Below are 21,607 nucleotides of genomic sequence, written 5' to 3' on the forward strand. Positions count from 1 at the left end.
GGGATGGGCAAAATGTAGGATTAGTTCACACAGTTGGCAATTTTTATTTTAGCTTGTATGTAGGATAAAGATTTACATCAAACACGGTTACCTAAAATTAGGCATCATGTGTCTCCAGAGTGCTATGCCCATATTTACAAATTGCCAGTTTCTTTGGAATATAATGGTGCACAGGTTGATAAGTTCTCTTATTTTTGACATTTCCAGATCAAGTCAAGGGTAAAATCCTATATTTTAGGCCTCAAGAAGCGTCCATGGACAATATTTGGAATTTGCATGAGTGGCGTCCTTTCCACCATTTCTGTAACAATGGTGATCTCCACCATCACATACTGGAAAAGTGTGAAAAGATCCCGACTTCATCCTCAGGGCAAAATCCGAAAAATTATACGGGGACCTCCAAAGCACTCAGTGTGCTAAGCTGTGAAATGAACTGTTCATTCATTTGTCCTTAATATGCCATATATAGTGCACATTAGCTCTTATTTAGTTTTTTTTAAAAGAAACATCTTGTTCTACTCAGGTCCATTACCTCAAACCGTTTTGTTATGTCTGTAAAAGAGTACTAGAAAACAGAATGCAACACAGATCTGCTAGAGACTTATTGTGTGCATTGCAATAAAAAAAATATGGTTGCCTCAAAATATCTTTAATGCCATATTCAGTCACAGTCCCGTAAACTGTACCACGTGCAGCTCTTCTCAAAAGATTATGTCCCACTTGTACATTTCTATTGGGATTCAACAGTATTGTTCCTTCCTTGAAATTAATTCTAAAATACAGCATAACAGTTCAGCTGTCTGTTGCAGAACTAATTCTTCTCTTAAATACTCCACTATCACACAGGATTGATCCAAATCATTGCAGTAACACCATTGTAAGCATCAGTGTTTGGCTGTTACAGTACAATACTGTAGGGATTTCTTTTTCTCCAGTTTGGTATCAAATCTAAATGACCCAAATTCAAATGTAAACTAATCAAATTGGTTATTTATTTATTTTTTTACAAAAAGACAACTTATCTTGGTCCACCCTCATTGTTACATATTTTGGACAAATGAAATTATAGAATCTCTGTCTGTCCCATAGAGTAAGTCACATGTTCTCTTTGTACTCTTTTACAGACTCTTCACAAAGGGCCAATGGCCGCCTTTTTGATGCACACTAAAGATAACCCCATGAAAGCCTTAGGAGTGCTAGCTGGTGTCATGGGCGTAATGGTGGTGATCACAATCATGATCTCTACTGCCATGTTCTGGCGCAATAAGAGATCCAACAAAATCATGCCGGTGAGACGGATCATAAAAAAGAGACAGATCCATCAACCCAGGACGGTCAGGATGGAGTGGCTGAAATTCAAGTTGTCCAGCAATCCTGCCGAGAAGTTTGCCATTGAGGATGACACAAAGAGTCTGCAGAATGAGAACAGCAACAATAATGTCCAGGTGCCCTCTCTGCCACCTACTGCCCCAGCCCTGCCCCCTTCCCCAGTTTTAGCGCCCAAGATAAATACCACTGAGTGGAGAGTGACCACAGTGTCAGGCTCCCTAAACCCCAAGTTTATAAACAAGCCGGGGAAGAAAAAGGGCCCCAGCAGCACCCATAATGCCCTGGTCTCAGAGCTCAAACAGAAGTTTGAAAAGAGGAACATAGCCAGTAACAACCCCCATATCTAGTGCATTTGTAGCAGCCACTCATGGAGATCACATAGCCATGCAGTGTATGGAGAGAGGTGCATGGTGTGATTGATCTTTTCCATTTCTTTCAATACAAAAGGAACTAAAAGCAGTTCCCCACTGCTACAGTCACCTGTTACTTTTCACAAGTATTACATGCTAATATATTTTGCAATGGAATTAGTTCACATATAATATTGGTGTCAGTTGCTAGAATTGTATTCAGATCATTTCTAAAAACTAGTTTCCTCCCTGCACTGTTTGACCAAGGTGCTAATTGTCCTGATGTAGGCCATAATTTTCAGGAGGGGCCAGTGATTTTAGGGGTGTCCAACTTGAGACTCTTTCAAGAAACATGATTGTCAAAGGAGCTATGCACCCCTAACTCCCCTTGATGTCAATCCTTATCAGGGCCTGAAGATAGCCGCCACGGTGCCTAAAACTGGGCATTTAAAATCACACCACACTTGAAAATGTTGACCTTCTTGTAGAAACAGCAGCATATCAGTATAGGAGGTCATTTTTTTAATTTAGGCAAGCTGTTATTCTCTGAGTAAATAAATTATAAATGGATACTTACACTCTTAGGTGTACTCTACATTTTGCAACAGCTTGTGAAGTGATGCCCTTAGGACTTAAGTATCCTTGATCCTAGATATGAACAGACAGGCTTTGAGAAGTTTTTCGTTTTCATGCAGCTTACACTGGATTTTGCCAGAGCAGCTTTGACATAATGCTTTCCTCCATTTCCCAGCCAAACATCCCTACCAAAAAGAAAAAGGAAAGTCCCACTCATTCTTTCCAAAAACAGTTGGTAATGGGTCCAAATATGGAAACTGTAGCACCTGAAAGAGGTGGGGTTAGTGCTAATTCAATGCTGCTCCCTGCAGGTAGGGCACCCCACAATGGTGGAGAATAAGGGAGAAGCAAGAGGTGATTAAAGCAGGAAGACTGAAATGTAAAAACTGAGCAAGAAAATAGGCGGGAAAAGTAAAAGCAGCCTCCTGGAAGTTGGGTCCATCAGTCAGGAACGTGTCTTTTAAAAAAAAAAAATCCTTTACCTAGATCTTGGGAAAGTGTTCTTTCTAGCATAGAGTGTTGGTGTGACATGTTTCATCGTATATCATGGACTGATGTAGGGGGCTGTCAGGTGACCGTTTCCATTTTGGCCCAAAACATTACTGTCCTAATTATACTGCAGTTAAAAGGCTACTCTCATTTGCATCTGAAGCACCTAGTTTTTTCCTGCAGTTTGTAGCGTGGCAATAAAGGGTCTAACCTAGGGTTACCCTCATTCATTAGTATTTTAAAGGAAAGCTCTTTACTCATTTCTGAATGGGTGAAATTAACAATACAGAAGGGAGCAGGTAAAGCTGTTTTTCTGTATTCCTGAACTGACATTGAAGTACAGTCTGCCCGCTTTGTATCAATCCAGCAAAGCAGCTGTAACTGCAGTTTAACTCGATGGTTAAGGCAGGTTAACAGTGCCTTTGCCTCACCTGTTTGTCAAAAGCAGCTGGCCAGTACTGCTGAGTATAGCGCCTTGTTTCCCACTCCAAGGATGAGGCCAAAGGTGACACTTTTAAAACTTTGCCCTCCCGGACACAGTCATTATGTGGGACATTGTACCACAGTGTGCTAATGCTATGACACAAACAGCACAGGGAGGTGGTAGAATCTCCTTCCTTAAAGGTCTCTAAGGTCAGGCTTGACAAAGCCCTGGCTGGGATGATTTCGTTGGGGATTGGTCCTGCTTTGAGCAGGGGGTTGGACTAGATGACCTCCTGAGGTCCCTTCCAACCCTGATATTCTATGATTCTATGTTACATTGGCCCCAGAGATATTTCAGGCTCCTCTTGGTGTCATTGAAGCATACAGGGCTATGCAATGAAAATCAGGACGGTGAAAACCCCAAGCCAGAAGAAGGGGAAGTATTCTGAATAACCATCTCTCTTCTAGCCTACTATTTTGTTGGATTATATTGCATCTGCTACTGACCTATAGACCTGCTGGATCTATTAGTCTGACCTAGTTCCTGGATCCATGGATTCCCTCCTTAACTCCTTTATCCCTAAACCATCATATAGTCTCTTTTCTCTACATCTGTCATCCCTGCATGACTACCTATTGCATCACATTTTCTCCATCAGGGAAGGTGAGATGAGCCATCTGCCCTAGGGTAATGTCTATGCCACTCCAGAAATGACTCAACAGATGGTGTCATAGAGCGCTGTGGTTCGCTATATGTTTCCTCCTGTCTGCCCACATCTCTCCCACACCATCAGCTCAAAAACAGCATGGCTTGCAGTCTGCATCTGAACTCCCACAGTCCCTAAAAGGATTGGAATGAGTTCCCTAAACTAGAGCCTCAAATAATTGTAAAAAATCTTGGCCCACAATCATGTATTGGTTCTTGGCAGCAGTACCAGGAATTATAAGTGAATGTGTAATCTTCAGTAGGCTATTCCTATAACCACATTTTGCAGCCTGCTTTTAGGCCCTGTTTAAAGCCACGTATTCTTTGCAGCAGCACAATGAGGTCTGTCGTACTAAGCTTCAGACTTTTGTGAAATAGCCATTTGAAGTCACTGAGTTGTAGGTTTGACGGTTTGGTGCAAGCAAGTACAATGAGACTTAGCTTCGCTTTCAAACTATTCCCTTTGGGTCGATCTGGCTCCATGCTAGAAAAGATATACACTATGTCAGATGCTTTGGCTGAAGCTCACAGTCGTAGATGTGCATGATAACCAAAGAAAGCAGTGGCACAGAAAACCCTTTTGAAATGCACTTAGAGCCAGTTTAACCAATTCCCTTGCAAATACATGATAAATCTTGGCTGTGATTTCCACCCATTTACACCAGTGTGATTCCATTGGCTAATGCCTGGTTTAGACTGGCAGGCAGAGAAGCAGTTCCATCCACATTATGAAGGCTCCAAACTATTACTACTTCTACTAATTTCTGGATACATTTCTCATAAAAGGAGGGAATATTTTATATTTCACTTTTTGAGTTGAGGCAAGTGATATTTCCAAAGGTCTAGAGATAGGTATACAATATACTGTGAGAAATTGCACAATGACCTACATAGTAGTTTAGGACAATGGGCCTGAGTCTCTATTCCATTATATCCCTAGAGCGATGCTTATCTAAAACTGGTGTAAGAGGCTGGAGAGTCATATCTTATATAAAAACAACGAGGAGTCCTTGTGACACCGTAGAGACTAACAAATGTATTTGGGCATAAGCTTTTGTGGGCTAAAATCCACTTCATCAGATGCATGGAGTGAAAAATACAGTGAGCAGTATAAATATTACAGCACATGAAAAGATGGGAGTTGCCTTACCAAGTGTGTCGGGGGGGGGGGGTCAGTGCTAAAGAGGCCAATTCAATTAATCATAGAATCATAGAATATCAGGGTTGGAAGGGACCTCAGGAGGTCATCTAGTCCAATCCTCTGCTCAAAGCAGGACCAATCCCCGACTAAATCATACCAGCCTGACCATCAAGCCTGACCTTAAAAACTTCTAAGGAAGGAGATTCCATCACCTCCCTAGGTAACGCATTCCAGTGCTTCACCACCCTCCTAGTGAAAAAGTTTTTCCTAATAGCCAACCTAAACCTCCCCCACTGCAACTTGAGACCATTACTCCTCGTTCTGTCATCTGCTACTGCTGAGAACAGTCTAGATCCATCCTCTTTGGAGACCCCTTTCAGGTAGTTGAAAGCAGCTATCAAATCCCCCCTCATTCTTCTCTTCTGCAGACTAAACAATCCCAGTTCCCTCAGCCTCTCCTCATAAGTCATGTGTTCCAGTCCCCTAATCATTTTTGTTGCCCTCCGCTGGACGCTTTCCAATTTTTTCACATCCTTCTTGTAGTGTGGGGCCCAAAACTGGACACGGTATTCCAGATGAGGCCTCACCAATGTCAGATAGAGGGGAATGATCACGTCCCTCGATCTGCTGGCAGTGCCCCTACTTATACATCCCAAAATGCCATTGGCCTTCTTGGCAACAATGGCCCACTGTTGACTCATATCCAGCTTCTCGTCCACTGTAACCCCGTAGGTCCTTTTCTGCAGAACTGCTGCCTAGCCATTCGGTCCCTAGTCTGTAGCGGTGCATGAGATTCTTCCGTCCTAAGTGCAGGTCTCTGCACTTGTCCTTGTTGAACCTCATCAGATTTCTTTTGGCCCAATCTAATTTGTCTAGGTCCCTCTGTATCCTATCCCTACCCTCCAGCATATCTACCTCTCCTCCCAGTTTAAAGTCATCTGCAAACTTGCTGAGGGTGCAATCCACGCCATCCTCCAGATCATTAATGAAGATATTGAACAAAACCGGCCCCAGGACCGACCCTTGGGGCACTCCGCTTGATACCGGCTGCCAACTAGACATGGAGCCATTGATTGCTATCTATTGAGCCCGACAATCTAGCCAGCTTTCTATCCACCTTATAGTCCATTCATCCAGCCAATATTTCTTTAACTTGCTGTCAAGAATACTGTGGGAGACTTAAGGTGGAAGTGGCCTATTCTCAACAGTTAACAAAAAGGGGTGACAGGTTTCAGAGTAGCAGCCGTTTTCTTAGTCTCTAAGGTGCCACAAGTACTCCTTTTCTTTTTGCGAAAAAGGAGTGAATATCAAAGAAGGAAAAATTGTTAGTCTCTAAGGTGCCACAAGGACTCCTCGTTGTTTTTGCTGATACAGACTAACATGGCTACCACTCTGATACCTGAAATAGCAACAAAAGCTAGGATTTCTGCCTATCTACCTGAAAAGCAATTGTTTACAGCCACCAGTGTACTAATTACTGCAGCTATTTCTTTTTGAATTCTTACATTGAAGAGTGTGGGGAGATTGCTTCATTGAAGTCTAGAAATGAGGATTATGGAGTATGAAGTGATACCAGTTGTTAGGGGGCTTATTCCTTCACCTGCTTACTTCCCTGGTCCTTCTCGCATGAACAGAGAGCAACAATACCCGAAGTCCAAAGGTGCAAACAATTCAATGTTTATTGGGGTGAACTTCCAGCAAGCATTAGTCCAGTTTCCTTCCTTAGTGTCCCCCTTCCCAGCTTTGACACCACAGAGCCTTACCTGTGTCCCTGTTCCCATTCCCCTCCTTAGCAAAACATGATTCCAATTTCCCCACCCCCATTCCCTGTTCCCATTCCCCCCGTTAGCAAAACATGATTCCAATTCCCCACCCCCATTCCCTGTTCCCATTCCCCCCTTACTTCCTGATTGACTGCAGACTATATAGTAAAACTTGAGTTCTGCTTAGCTATACCTTAACCAATCATTTTACTGAAATTTCACTAACCAATCCTAACATATTGTAACATGATTATTTAACCAGTTATATCCCACCACCTTAATCAGTTTACACGCAGCAAAATTAATTATACAGCAGACAGAAACAATCTCAGAACCAGACAGAGATTATACAGACAAACAATAGGGAAATGGGGACTACAATGATAGAACAACACAGAAATGAGGATTTCACAACTACATCTATAAAGACATAAGGGTTTCCCAGCTGTGTCTATTGATAAGTGAGTTCTTGCCAGACAGGATGCTATCAAATTAAGTTTCCTTTTACATTTTCTAGGCACTTCTCTTTCTCTGGAGGCGATAGGCATTATCAGGACAGGATTGTATTCCTAACAGCCCAATAGCACCTTCTTTCAATGTGACTAGTTTGGAATGTGAGGATGTGACCGTTCGCTTCCCAGCTCATGGCTGCCTCTGCTGCTTAGCCAAAGGCCTCACCCTAAGAACAGGGCATCAGATTGTCACAGTGAGAGAAGGCCTTATACAGTCAGATAGTGATTTTGATTCTCTCTTTTATACCTCTAGAACTAGCTAAGTGATAAGAATACACCTAAATTCTTAGAGTATAGGCCTTTACAGACAGGCCTGAATATTTATATTCTAACACCAGTGTGGATGTTTTATTATGCAAAACAATTAAGAAGCATTTGCTGTGCAGTAGAACTGTGCAAAGAATGGTTGAATAGGGAAAATGTAACTTTGAAACACTTACTTAAAACAGAGTTTAATTGGGCTTTTGCTATTCCCCAATAGGCAAATTTATAGAAATGAAGCATATTTTAAAAGAAATAGTGGCTTGTAACAGTGGTGATGACTGAGACTCATAGCACAAAACACTACAGGCAAAATTCTCTCTCAGGTGGCAAGCCTCTTTTTGATATATATATTTTTTTTTTTCTATTCAGGCCTGGTTACTATTGTTGCTGTTGCTGATGGCAACTTTTCCCCTGGTTCTTTCATTTCCTCATTTTTGTTATCTGGCATAACGCACAACAGTGTATTGTTTGCTCTTGTTCTCTGGGTTCTGGCTAGACTTGAAGGCCCAGTTCATCAGCTGGTGTAAAACATCCTGAGTTCAGAGGAGCAAGGCCAGTTATACTAGCTGAGGATCTGGCTCCATGTTCTGGCCGATTGCAACCCTAACATCTCCACACACTTCTTCAATTTTTGCCTAAATGTTCAGCTTCTTTAGGGCACCATTTACTAAACAACAGTGAGCAGCGTTTACACGGGTCTACTGTAGAGTCCAGGCCACACCCCCCAGGATAAGTGAGGTAACTTCATAACCGCACAGGGAGGAGTACTCTGTACTGGTACACAAATGTCTGTGATGACTTGAAGTAATGATCTGTACATTTCATTTGTTATATTTCTGAATCTGTTTATACAACATTTCATAAAGTACCAAAAACTTATAACTATTGTCTGGACCCCTGTCTTCATGATGATGTATTTATGGCAATATTTATTGTTCATTCTAATATGATGAAGCCCTGTAAGGACCATTTAATTAAATGAGACTTAACAGGAATTATAATAGTCTTAAAGAAACATTTAAGGAGAAAAAGATGTTTTATTATATATTGTGAGACTTTTTTTTCCAATGAATACAGGTCTTCTTACCAGTTACACTGTATTCCAGATGTTTTTATTAATAAAATCCATAAAAGGTACCCAATGATTATGGCATCAGTGTTTTCTGTTTCTCTGGGCAGTGGCATCTTTCCTATTTTTTGCTGCTTTTAGCTTAAGTTTTAGGAGACTATAAAAAAGGCAACGTGGTGGTTGTCCTTTGTGCATCTGCAAGTCAGACAATTTTCTTTGACAAAAATGAAGTTGGGGGAGGAAAGAGTTAATTCTGCAGCACCATTCATAGGAAAGTGGTTCTCTTCTGCTCCCTGACAACAGCCAAATTTGCAGGTTAAGCTCCATGTTGCAGAACCTTTTCTGCGGGTGATAAATAGGAGGGCAAAGGGCTTTGAAAAGCTAGCTGAATTCTAAAAGGCAGACCTGGCAGCTAGAAAAAAAAACAGCTCTTTATGCAGAAACTGAGCAAATTTTGATACAGAAATGAAATTACTACTATTATGTAATTATATTTGGAACCCCACTGCCTATGTACTTGTGATGATAGGTGGGTGTGGAAGTCCAGTTTCACAAAACTGGTTTATTTATTAAAAAGATGGATTTTTTTAAATTATTCTTTTTTTAATGACCTAGGCATGAGTTACGGGACTTTACTCAGTGTTTATTACTATTTCACCTGTCTCAAAGTGGAACATGAAAAATGGTTTAGAAGTGGTCTGTCGTATGTATCTTCTATATATATCCCTCTGTACCTGTATTATTTCCTGTAACTTCCTACACTAATATAGCACTAATATCACCTACATTTCCCACAGTAGCATAACAACAGAGAGTCTGTTGGCACTGAGAGGCTACCATCCAAAGAGTTAACTGATGAAAAGGGCAGAAATTTGGGCAGTGCTGCATTGCCACATGCAGCTTTTCTCTAGCATGCCGGGTTTCACTCATAAGATTGACACTGCGGGACCAGAGCCTGCCCTTAGCAGGGTTTAGCGAACAGCTGACCAAGTACAGCAGCGAATTTGTAAAGAAATATGTAACATACTGGAAATTGGGATAATTAAAGGGTCTGACAGTTCATGGATCTCACCACTCCTTATGGTTCTGAAGAGAGACAGGACTATAAGGTTTTGTGTTGAGTATATAAAACTTTACGTTGTCACAGTACTTGACACCTATCCTAGGCCCAGAATTGTTGACATGTTAGATGCTTTAGGCAATGCAAAAATACCTCAAGTACTGTGACCTTGATTAAAGACTATTGGCAAATACCTTCAGACAGCGAAGCACCGAGAAAATCCTTGTTCATTACTGATAGGGACTTTGAGTTCTTACCTTTTGGGTTAATTAATGCAGGGGCCACCTCTCAATCAAGTGTTAAATGCATTACAATGAAAATTGCACAGGCTTATATAGTATATATATATTGCAATATTTTGCAATGATTGGTCAGATCATAAAAAACACTTGGGAATTGTGCTACCAATACTCAAAGATGCAGGTCTTACTGTAAGGGTATCAAAATGTAAAATAGGAGCTGCCAAAGTTCTTTACTTAGGATATTGGTACGGGGGGGTGGTCAAATTTCTCCTGCTCCCTTGAAGATGGAACCTATTGTTAACCAGTCTTTCATAGGTTTGGTGAATATTACCGCCAATTTGTACCTGGTTTTAGTGACATTGCTAACACAGACTTGTGCAAAAAAATGAAGCCAAATTAAATAGTATGGACAAAGGTGTGTCAGGAGGGTTTTGATAAGGTAAAAAAAAGCCTGTCAGAAAAACCTGTTCTAGCAAGGCCAAATTTTGACAAAATGTTTGAACTGTGTACTGATGCCTCAGACATTGGTTGGGGGCTGTACTAATGCAGTCAGCGGGCAACAACAAAGAGCAGCCCATTGCTCTCTTGAGTAAGAAACGGACATCCACTGAACAGAATTAGTCAGTCATAGAAAAAGACTGTTATGCTATGGTGTGGGCAGTCAATCAATTAAGGGTCTATGTAGTTAAGAGAAAATTTAGGGTCCGGACAGACCATTTTCCATGGAATCAGCGGTACCAATTTCACACTGTTACACTGGAGCATCACTCTCCAAGAATAGGACAGGGAAATTCTGTACATTAAGGGAAGAGAATGCAGTAGCAGATGCCTTAGCTAGACAAGAGGGTTATGAACCGACAGCCAGTGGCTAACTCTACTGCATCATTGTTCAAGGGGAATGAAGTAAGAACCCCTCAAAACTAACTGGCAAACGGTTCACTTTATAACAGCAGCTCCTATCAGGCTTGACAAATACACGCTACCTAACACAGTGCTGTCATAGTATTTATCTATAAAGAATGTTGCATGAGATCTTAAATGAAAGCCAGGATCATGCTGGCCATTAACATTATTGTGACTATATCGTACGTACTGATTACATTTAAAAAGGCATGTATATCTCCTAAAAAGGCATCCTTAATAGTTTGTATCAAGGTGTAAAGAGCTGGTTTTACCAGAGAAAGGGATGTATATTTACATGTTTAGGTTCATTAAGATTAAGCATCTTACATGAAAACACAATGGCCGCTACAATTGCATTTCAAGTCCACATGAAGCTGTGAAGACAACATGGAGGCAGCATACTCGAGAACAAACTGTGGGGTGCCATCCTGACTCTAGGGTAAAAACAATGAGTTTGGGCAACATAAGGAGAAGCAAAAAGCCATTTTGTTACCTATTTGCTGAGGAAACCCCTTGTAGGGCGGGAAAATATTCATGAAAACTTGGATCCTGGTTTTGACTGAAAACTCCCTCACAGATTGAATCCTACTTTATAAAATAGAAGAGGTAATCTTTAATAAGCGTAGACATAGGAGTGCATTTTATGTTTTATTTTCTACATGTAACCAGTTGTGTTTCCACTCATTATTCTTTCTCAGCATCTCTTAAGCTTTTTGAATACACTTAGATTTGTTTTTACCTTAAGTAGATTACAATGCCTTGTTGCCATAAAGCACCTGATCGAGAGTTGTACCAGTCAAACTGTGTGTACACTATCTCTTTGGGGACCGCTTTCATGGTAATTACACTAAGTGTCTGGGTACTACAGAGGGATGCTTCTGAGGCATTCAGGAGGTGGGGTACACCAAGTGTTAACCAACAAGGCAAAGTAGGGGCAGAGCAGAGCCCCGATGAGATCACCTGAGTTTCCGAAGGGCTGGCAGTGTCAGGGAGCTGACAGCCAGTTATTACAAGAAAGGGCTCTTTCCCTGGAGGCAGGGAGAGGGGGTAACATGGTGACTCACATTCCTGGATACCCTGAGAAAGTGTCACAGACTGCTTTTAAAGCGCAAAATTCCCTTTTACAATGTTTACCCTGAGTGCTAAAACCAGCACATGAGGACTTGGGAATTTTGTCTGAATAAGGACCATGCTCCCCTACACAGAAAGGGAGGTGAACATTTTGGTTAGAACCAATAGCCACAGATGTCCATGGGAGTCTTTCCACTGACTTCAGTGGGAGGTGGATCAGGCCTTTGCGTCTGACTTAGGTCTGCAGGATTTGAATTTAAGCACCTGCGAGTGAGTTGAGTACCCTAAATTAGAATTGGATACCCTCAGCTAGGCCTCCAAGTGTGAAAGTTAGACCCACGGTTTAATTTCAAGACATAAAGGCTAGATTGTACCTTTTGGCCCAGCCCCAAGAGGCACCTTTGTGAGGCACAATTCCCTTCCTGCTGGGAGATAGTGGTCTACTAGAGTATATACTAGCAGAAATTACAGCAGCTGGCACACTGTGGGCAGAGCCAAGGCACAATGTGCAAGTAGCCTATGCAGGAGCATAAGGGGGGTTCTTATTCTTCTGCATAGCAGTGTAGGTCAAGTCACAAGCTAACCCTTATGGAACAGCTCAGCATTAGATAGTGTGGGATTGTAGCATCAAGCAGAAGAGATTCGGTCATTAGCATAGTCCACTGTATTGGCCAATGTTTCTTTTGTAAGAGGTTAGCTGGTCTCTGGAGGGAGGATCACTCATTTTGCATTAATTTTAAGTAAATCCCCTTTTCAAGATGTATTTTGTTGCATGTGTCAATAAGGGACGTTTACAGTCCCAATCATTTTTTAAAAGAACTCCATGTGACAAGATCACTTTGGTCAGTGCTCTGTGCCTCAGTTTCCCTGCTCCGTCTCCAGGCACTTCAGTGGCCCACTCTTAGATAGGCAGAGTCCAGTGCTGTTTAATGATTTCGCCCTCCAGCCAAATAATGAAGTCCACTCCAGGGGGTAAATGAAAAATCCAACACAATAATCATTCAGCCACCTCAGATTGAGTCTTCAGTTTGAATGCCAGACTCATTGGCCTTCATTCCTCATGTGTTCACACCTCCTCTAATGAAACCCAGGCCTCCCTACTCTAGGCTCCACTCCAAGGACCCCATCACAAGCAGCAAGCCACCCGCTCAGTCCCCTTTGTTTACCTACCTGGAACACTTCCTATATAAACCTGTCTTTGGGCCTTTCCCACAGCCTCTTCCATGGCTCATGACCTCTTCCCTGGGCCCACTGAAAAGAGCCTACTAGCTCTTTCTGCAACCCATCTGTCTCTACTACAGGAGAGCCTTCCTATAGGTCTCCCTGTTACTGTGAAGCTCCTGTAGGAGCCTTCCTCCCTGCAAATCCCTTCTCCCAAGCTAAGCAGGCTCGCTCTTAAAGGAAACCTCAACATTCACCACCTGAAGAGAGCATAATAAAAACTTGTATAATGAACCCCAGACAATCCCACTTTAAATGGCCAGCCCACCCTATGACACTCCTTCACTCATCATCTGTGCAGTATAGATGTTATAGTTGACAAATGAATGCACTGAATGCATCCGATGAAGTGAGCTGTAGCTCACGAAAGCTTATGCTCAAATAAATTGGTTAGTCTCTAAGGTGCCACAAGTACTCCTTTTCTTTTTGCAGATACAGACTAACACAGCTACTACTCTGAAAGCTGACAAATAGGATCTTTTGGTGAGATCATGTAATATGACTTTATTTAATCACTGGTCATACAGGTTTCTTTTCAAATATGGCAAGTATAGTTAAAAAGACCAAACATGCACATGGAAGTAAAATTCACTAATGGGTAAAACTCTGGGTATTCTGAAAATCAATTATTTTATTTTAAAACCATATTTTACAACTAAGAATTATTAGTCAAGCCTACAAAACGACATAAAACAAACTGGAAAGTAAGAGAAGATGAACTAAACAGTTATAGTTAAATATTTGTACAATAAACTGTGGAATTAATAAGCATTGGAGAAAATGTAACCCCATATAAAAAAACTTTGGAAAGCATTGTTTACTTCTTGTTACTAAAGTATTACCATAAAACCTAGGAGACAACAGAGTGAATCTCAGCCAAGCATATTAAGATCCATCTAAAGCACTGTTTTCAGCTCTACTTTGTTTTCTGATGACTTCTGCAGCAACCCATTTGCATGTATACCAGATAGCCACATCTTGGCTATCTTTTAAAGCAGGAGGCCAAAAATCAAGTGTCTTCCAACTCCTAAGAAACACAACTGTAACTACACTGTTAGAAGGTGTGTAACTGCTTTTTTACACTGATTTTCCTTACGTTTGAAGGAAAAACTTTAATTTTCAAATTTAAGGATATGCATTACTTGGATTGTAAGCTCTTTGGAGCAGGGGACATCTTTTTGTTCTGTGTTCACACAGCACACAGTGGTGGTGGTGGTGTTAGCTGCTTGTTTGTAGGATGTCTGGTCACGGCAAGGGCGGGAAAGGCAGTGCAAAGAGGCACCGCAAGGTTTTATGAGACAACATCCAGGGCATTACGAAGCCTGCGATCCTCTGCTTGGCTAGCCGCAGCGGGGTGAAGCGCATCTCGGGGCTGATCTATGAAGAGACTCGCGGGGTGCTGAAGGTTTTCCTGGAGAACGTGATCCGCAACGCGGTGACTTACACCAAGCAGGCCAAGCGGAAGACAGTGATGGCCATAGATGTGGTATATGCCCTGAAACACCAGGGGCGCACCCTGTACAGCTTCAGAGGCTGAGTCGGCTCTTAACCCAAAACCTAGCACAATGAGGGTCCTGGTGCATGACTGGGAATCTCATGTGCTATCACAATACATATAATACAAATTAATAATTAATAGAAGCATTTCCTTGGGACAGGAGATGTTTTTTCTTCCTATGTTCTGTGCAAGGCTGATCAGACAGTTGGGCCTCACTGTATGGATAACCATAATTTATAAGTTAAATGATTCTCCCTTTTAAAAACATACTTTGTTTCAAAGATTCTGCTGGGAATACAGAGCTGCTTCAGTAGGAACAGCCACTGTTCTTCTAGAAGTGCCAAGATCCAGCAAACTCCTGCAGTCTGTGATGTGTGTGACTCCCTTTCTGTAAGTACAGTGAAATAAAAGAGTGTGATGTCATTAATAATTCCCTGCCTGTACAAGTACCATAGATAGCTGCACGGTTTGAATTCTATTTTATCCATTCGGAATTAAAGTTGTGAGCTGGATTACACTACCAGACTAGTGTAAAGGGGCCTTACTATAAATGAGAAATGGATTCGGTAGCTGAAATATGGTCCGCACTGAAGTCAATGAGAATTTTGCCAGGATTTCCCTGTGTGTTTCAAATCTAATTTTGTGGATGCATGTAGGTTCACATATGCATACAAAAGGAAAAAACTAAGAAAGGAAAATGGGGGAAACCTTAGCTTTAACAATCTGGACTTTTGAATAACTGTCATGGCTGACAACACAATTATTTGCCTAAATAATGTTGCTGGATTTGATTTAATTTGATCCCTAATAGAGCTGCCAAAAATTTTTCATCAAAACTGGTTTTTCAGTGAAAAAAATGGCTTTTTGAGATAAATGAACATGTTTGTGGAAAATATAGATTACTTAAGGTTTGGAGTTTTCTTTGGAAAACAAGGAAAGAAAAAGAAATTTCAGGGGTGGTGGGAAGAGGAAGGAAACCTAAAAAAATTCCTACATTAGACAACTGTTATTGTGTTACTTTGTTTTAGATAATCAGGGACTATTCCCCTTTGAGGACTAGCTCCATGTGATGTTTAACATTACAAAGTGCAGTTGTTTTTCAATCATCTTTGTGAAAAATAGTTCTTAAATTTCCTTGAAAATGGAAAAAAAAGTGTATATTTTCACATGGAGATTACTCAAAAACTGCTAACATTTTCTTTTCCTGTGAACTTACCCCAACAAAAAATAACAAAAACATATCAATTTGCACTAAGACCAAAGCCCTGGCAAGTTGCAACCCAAAGAATAATTTCTGAAAAGTTATAAGCAAGTGAAACAGGGTAGTAAGGAAAGTCATCTTCAAAGCTCTCGTGTTCACTGTCCCCAAATGATGCAATATGGATACTCCAAAGAGCACACGATAAAAGCATGTATTTAACAATGAGAGATTAAAAATAATTCTTTCCCACTTCTGAAACCCCCCTGGTCAATGAAGCTATGCAAGTGAGAGACTGACTTAGACAAAATGGTACTCAGTGAGGAAATAAAATTCTATCAGCATTAAGCTGCAGTAAGGGTTGAAGGAGCCATTTTTGGCTCAAATAGTTAATAGGATGGATATATATATATATATTTCTCTTGTCTTCACTGGAGTCTCGGTAACACAGCCCACTCCTCACTGCCAAATGGTAATATATGAAAATACTAGAATAAATTTCTCTCAGTAATTTCCCCAAGGATTGTCCACGTATGAATAATTTGTAAAGATTACAATGCCATGTATCTGTCCTCTATTTAATTGAATTTCCCAGGTAGCTGGAAGTATGTATATTGGCTCCCCTCCCAGCAATGTGTATGCCATGCATTACTCTCCTGCTTACCAATAACCCCGTTTTTCCTTAAAGTTTCAGATGTTTCTAAAAACCCTTTGAAAAACAAGATTGTATGTCTGCATATCACATGCCCAGGGTTTATGTAACACAGATACCTAGGTGTATGTATATTTTTGTTGGTCCTTCTATATTTAACTTAATCTAATCTAATATAGGATTGAATTTTTATCCACTAATAGAGATCAGCGCTATTTCTGTGATTAGGTTTGTGTTTGTCGGGTTTCTCCTTGTCCTCCGGAGACCTTGGCTTTCTCTTGTCTTCACTGGAGTCTCGGTAACACAGCCCCTCCTCACTGCCGGTTGGCAAGCTGTCAAAGGTGTTTTCTTTGTTGCCTGCTCTCAGGTTCTTCTGCCCTTTGCAATTCTTGTGGCAGAATCCAGCGCATTTCTCCATGCAGTTAAGCCGGGTCTCCGTGGTGCACGCATACATCCCAGCGGGGACTGCCAGCACCATGGCACACACAATGATGATGATATGGATGAGCTTCTCCCTCTGCTCCAGTTCACTGATGTCACTGCCTGTGACAAACACAATGCATTGGCCCTTTCGGGGTGTCTGGTTCCTTAAAGTGACACACACCTCATACTTGGTAGCTGGGAGCAAGTCGTTGACTGAATATGTATTGGTGCCCGGGCCAATGTAAATCATCTCCTTCTTGGAGTCGTCATACTTCCCAAAGTGGAGGGTGTACCAAGTTTCTCCTGGATTCTCAGTCACTGCATACCACTCCAGCGTAATCCCATACACTGTCTGCTTGGCAATCCTCACATCAACATAGGCATTCTCTTCTGAGACAGAGGAAGAGAAAGACGAGGAAGAAGCTACCATTCTGGGAGCCTGGATTTTCAGGGAGATTATAGTAGAAGTATTGCCAATGAAGTTGGCAGCCGTGCAGGTGTAATTGCCCTCATCCATAAGGTGAGCTGAAGGAATCACCAGCTCTGATTTCATTGTATCTTCACTGATGTGTGTAGTGGACACTGAGGAGAAAAGGAGAGCAAGAGCAGACATGTCAGGTTGTACTACTCACCACCAGCTGTGTTATAGGCACAGTGACTCTAGGAATTCACTTCATCCCTTGACTGTGAGTTACCCTGAGGGAAATAAGGACTTCTTGGTAGATAGAGGTCAGGAAATTATGACTCAAAATCCCCCCAAAAAACTAACCTCAGACACAAAATCTCATGAAAATATTGTGGCTGTTTCTTTCCCCTACCCCTTCATTTTCTAACCAGTCTAACTCACTGAATAATGTTCCATCTCATGGGAACAGCATGAGATCACATGACAGATGTGTGCTTTGGGAAGGAGGGGAGAAATAGGTCAGGAACATGGTAACCCACCTGCTTCATGAGAAACGCAGAACTCAGATGTTATGACTACATTAAATACAGATGAACACCTAGGTCAGCAAAAAGTTACATGAGACCCAAGGTCTGGACATAGTGTATTGCTACCTAGACTGTGCAGGCTTAGATATATACACAGCTGAGATCAACATTAGAGGAAAATGTCATGATATGTTTTCGTCATTTTCAGATTCTTTGGTTGAAATCACTGTTTCCCTAGCTCCTTGGAAGGTAGCGATGATATTCAGTATCTTAATCACATTTCTCCCATTGCGTTGTTATTGTTATTGTACATGTTATTGTGGTTGTTATTGTACATTTGCTCATGAATGTGCTGGATTGCTGATATACACACATACAGATTTTCTAAATACAGGTGAAAATCATTTTAAAAATCGGGGGGGAAAGCACAAAGATCTCCTATTTTTCTCTCCCAGCAAAAGCCTCCTTATTCTTACATACTCTGCAGTTCAAATAGCTTACATAAGTGATAATAAATCAAAGAGAAAGTGTTTTAATGGACACAGACATGTATTCTGGGCCAAATTCTATCATCCATTATACCAGACAAGGCAAATTTCAGCCTCAAAGGAATTTGTTGAAGAACATTATGAGCAACATAAGGTGGGTTGGAATGGAAACTGAAAAACAATCTTAACAATAGCATTTGCTACTAGTTGAAAATAGTCTGTCTAATCTATTTATTACAGTGGCTATGGATATATGACAAGAGAGAATATATAGAATTGATGTAATATGTGGCTTGTTAAGGGAAAATGACAAATGCTGATAAAACATTAAAATAAAAGCAAATAATATTCTGGGATTCATGACTAAAACTATTTCATTTAAGTGTCAGGAGTCGTGGTGCCACTCAGAATTCTGTGTAGAAAATTGGATGCATTATAGAAAATGATCTTACGAAAACACATAAATTGTACTACTGAAGGCAGTCAGCATGAGATGGAGTTTCTTAAGGATCTAAGCTATGTGGGGGGAAAGAGGAATGGTAATGAATTTTGGATTGTAGTCTTTGGAGAAGAGAGGACCTCATTAAGAGAGACAAAATCTGGAAGGTAATAGAGCAAGCAGACTCTGTGACCTATTGTTTTATGCAAGAACCAGGAGAATATATTTTGGTTTTAGAAAAATGTGTGGGTTTACATTAGCAGTTAGATAACAGAGCTGCTGTATTGTCTGTGTGAAAGGCCATCAGAAACATTAGGAACAGGAAAAGGCCAGAAGGCACCTGCCCTTGGATAATGTATCTTTTTCACAGCCTCTTGTTTTTCACCATACAGAAAAGAGAGAAGCTTGTTGGTGAATGTCGCTGCTTCTCCCTTCCCAAATTCACTCTAAAATCCTACTTGAACTAACTTTGCTGCACTTAGTCTCCATCACTACTCTGCGCCATTTCTGACCAGAGCCTGCTGTGTTATTTCAAATAATTTTAATGGTTAGGTGATGTATGAATGACTCACTAGTAGGCAAGGAACTGACTCCCACTCCTTACATCGTAAATAAAAAATAGACCCCATTGCTTACCAGTAAATGCCCTTAAATGTTTTAGGCCATAGGTCCACCAGACTGCTGGGGAGGGGCTGCCCTGTACCAAGCAGGCCATAGTAACATTCGATCCCACATGTACAGTCAGGTTGGTGTCAAGGGATGACGTTAATGGCTTCATGCAACTGTTGAGCTCTACTTCATGAAAGAACTTCCCTGCCCTAAATTTAGGGCTTGAACAAGTTAAATAAGAATTCATCAGAATAACTGGTGGGCTAACAGATTTGATAAACTGGACAAATCCCCTAAGGCGACAGTCACAGATCCATGGGTTATCATGTAAAGCCAGGACAGCATTGGAAATAGCTTCCATCTTCCTCTCAGACTGCTGGGTTTTCTGGTACACAGGCCAATTATAGAAGACATCTCTGGATATGACAGTAAGCTGATTTGAGGATAAGTCTAAGTAGGTCAGATTGGGCAGATACCTGAGTGCATGCTCTGGAAGAACATCTAGTCTATTGTGCTTTAGATCCAATATTTTTAAAGCTGGAGTATCTTGAAATGTTGTCCATGGAACTGAACTTAACTTGTTTCCCTGCAATCTCAGCTCTGTCAGATCCTTCAGGTATTCTAAGCTCTTTAGGTGCATAACTGTGATATTATTAAAATTCAGCCAAAGGTATTGCAAGGCACTGGCATTGGAGAATGACCCACGAGGCAGTTCTGTTAGATGAGAGTTTTCTATTCTAATTTTTCTGATGTCTTGAGGGATGTCTCCAGGTATCTTTCTCAGGGATGTAGACATGCACAGCACACTCCTAGGGAGGAAATCAGTAAAGTTTTAGCTAACACACTGTGCACATGGGTAACAAACTGTTCTACCGAATATGTACAATGGCTACTGGAAACAGAATACCCTCATAAGCAATGTATTATTAGTTCTGGTTAACTTCTCTCTCCCTTCAAAAGAAAAATTTAACCCAATAAAAACGATCTTAAAATACATATCCCAGATACCTTATTATTTACCCAAAATAGTAATACCCAAACAATATTAGTGATATCCACAACATATGAATCTATTATTAAGGACCTAATATATCCATCTATTATTGACTAGTATTCACAAGACTGCCCAAGCCATACTAAGAATTTCCAAAACACTCTTCTGAAGACCATTAATAAGATGCCAACATTTCTTACCTTCCAAAGCTATCGCTGGAGCAGGAGCATCCTACAACACAATAAGAAAGAGCTGGGTTTATCCTGTAAAAGGCCAGAAGAAGAAAAATGACACAACAAATGGGGTCCATATTCTTCTTTAAGAAAACACAGGGTCTGTACCAGATATGCCAGCAGCTTCCAAGTACCAAATCCTATTAGCCATAATCTTCCTTGACGCAGGAGTAAGCCCTGCCTGAGACCACACCACAAGGGATACATGTAACATTTTCTGCCTCAAATCTCCAAAATCATCCATGGAACCAAGTGAAAATATTAATATCTCCTGGGTAGTATTTCCACTGGCCAACCAAATAGTGACGTGAGTGCTATTTAAACTGGATGATAATGTTTAGACAAAACATCTTTCTCTGAAATATTCAAAAGTAGCCAAAAATGGAACAGCGTCTGTTTCTCTCCACACAGAAATGTTTAGCTAATTAATTTTAAACTCTCTTGGTTGCTAGAATTATAACGGTGATCATCTGAGTAGAAACTCCACATTAAAGGCCAGATTTTATCCCCTTTACTCAGATTTAGTAGTGAGTAGTTCCAATTAAATGAATGGGATGATTTGCAGAACAAAGTGCTATACCTTACGAGCAAGAAATCTGTCCTTAAATGAAGCAATTTTTACAGGAAAACTTGAATATCACACTATTTTTTCCTGAAAGTAATGGGCTGTTATAGACAGAGGTGGCAGACCCAGGGGTGGGGTATGGGCTAGTGCCTCCACAATGGTAATATTGTGGGGGTTGATCTATATTCCCACCCCACGTGTTGTTCTTAAGTGAGTTGTTTCATACGCTCAGGCTGAGCAGGGCTCTGCAACTGTGGTGACAGATCTGAGGAACTTTCCCAGAAAGAGGTATCATTAGAGGAGGTTTTGGAACAAATTGATAAACTAAACGGCAATAAGTCACCAGGACCAGATGGTATTCACCCAAGAGTGCTGAAGGAACTCAAATGTGAAACTGCAGAACTCCTAACTGTAGTCTGTAACCTATCATTTAAATCAGCTTCTGTACCAGATGAC

General features: G+C 41.0%; 2 protein-coding genes and 1 pseudogene across 3 annotated transcripts in view; 2 read left to right on the forward strand and 1 right to left on the reverse strand.

Annotated features, from left to right (window-relative positions):
• CDHR1 (cadherin related family member 1) overlaps positions 1-5,019 on the forward strand; it is a 57,996-nt gene extending 52,977 nt beyond the window's left edge. For both annotated transcript variants that reach the window (XM_074958730.1, XM_074958731.1), the window contains one exon: positions 1,125-5,019. In XM_074958730.1, the coding sequence (XP_074814831.1) occupies positions 1,125-1,676 (552 nt within the window). In that variant the 3' untranslated portion in view covers positions 1,677-5,019. The remainder of the gene's footprint in view (positions 1-1,124) is intronic.
• An 8,760-nt stretch (positions 5,020-13,779) lies between these two features.
• Positions 13,780-20,667, reverse strand: LRIT2 (leucine rich repeat, Ig-like and transmembrane domains 2). Its single transcript, XM_074959943.1, has 3 exons — positions 20,554-20,667; positions 19,387-20,168; positions 13,780-17,472 (listed from the first exon to the last, which is right to left on the reverse strand). Exons 1-3 carry the CDS (start codon positions 20,661-20,663, stop codon positions 16,664-16,666), a joined length of 1,701 nt encoding a protein of 566 aa, XP_074816044.1. The 5' UTR covers positions 20,664-20,667; the 3' UTR covers positions 13,780-16,663.
• LOC141991615 (histone H4-like) lies at positions 14,357-14,656 on the forward strand (annotated as a pseudogene).
• Positions 20,668-21,607: the final 940 nt, after the last annotated feature.

Source organism: Natator depressus, chromosome 7 (assembly GCF_965152275.1).
Source record: "Natator depressus isolate rNatDep1 chromosome 7, rNatDep2.hap1, whole genome shotgun sequence".
NCBI lineage: Eukaryota > Metazoa > Chordata > Testudines > Cheloniidae > Natator > Natator depressus.

Bases quoted from the DNA above. Each gene is read 5' to 3' on its own strand.
- LRIT2 (XM_074959943.1), bottom strand. From the start codon at position 20,663: ATGGACCCCATTTGTTGTGTCATTTTTCTTCTTCTGGCCTTTTACAGG. The intron at 20,169-20,553 runs GTAAGAAATGTT...TTTCCTCCCTAG, and splicing joins TCCAGCGATAGCTTTGGAAG to GAGTGTGCTGTGCATGTCTA. The intron at 17,473-19,386 runs GTAAGCAATGGG...TTTTCTCCTCAG, and splicing joins ACATTTAAGGGCATTTACTG to TGTCCACTACACACATCAGT.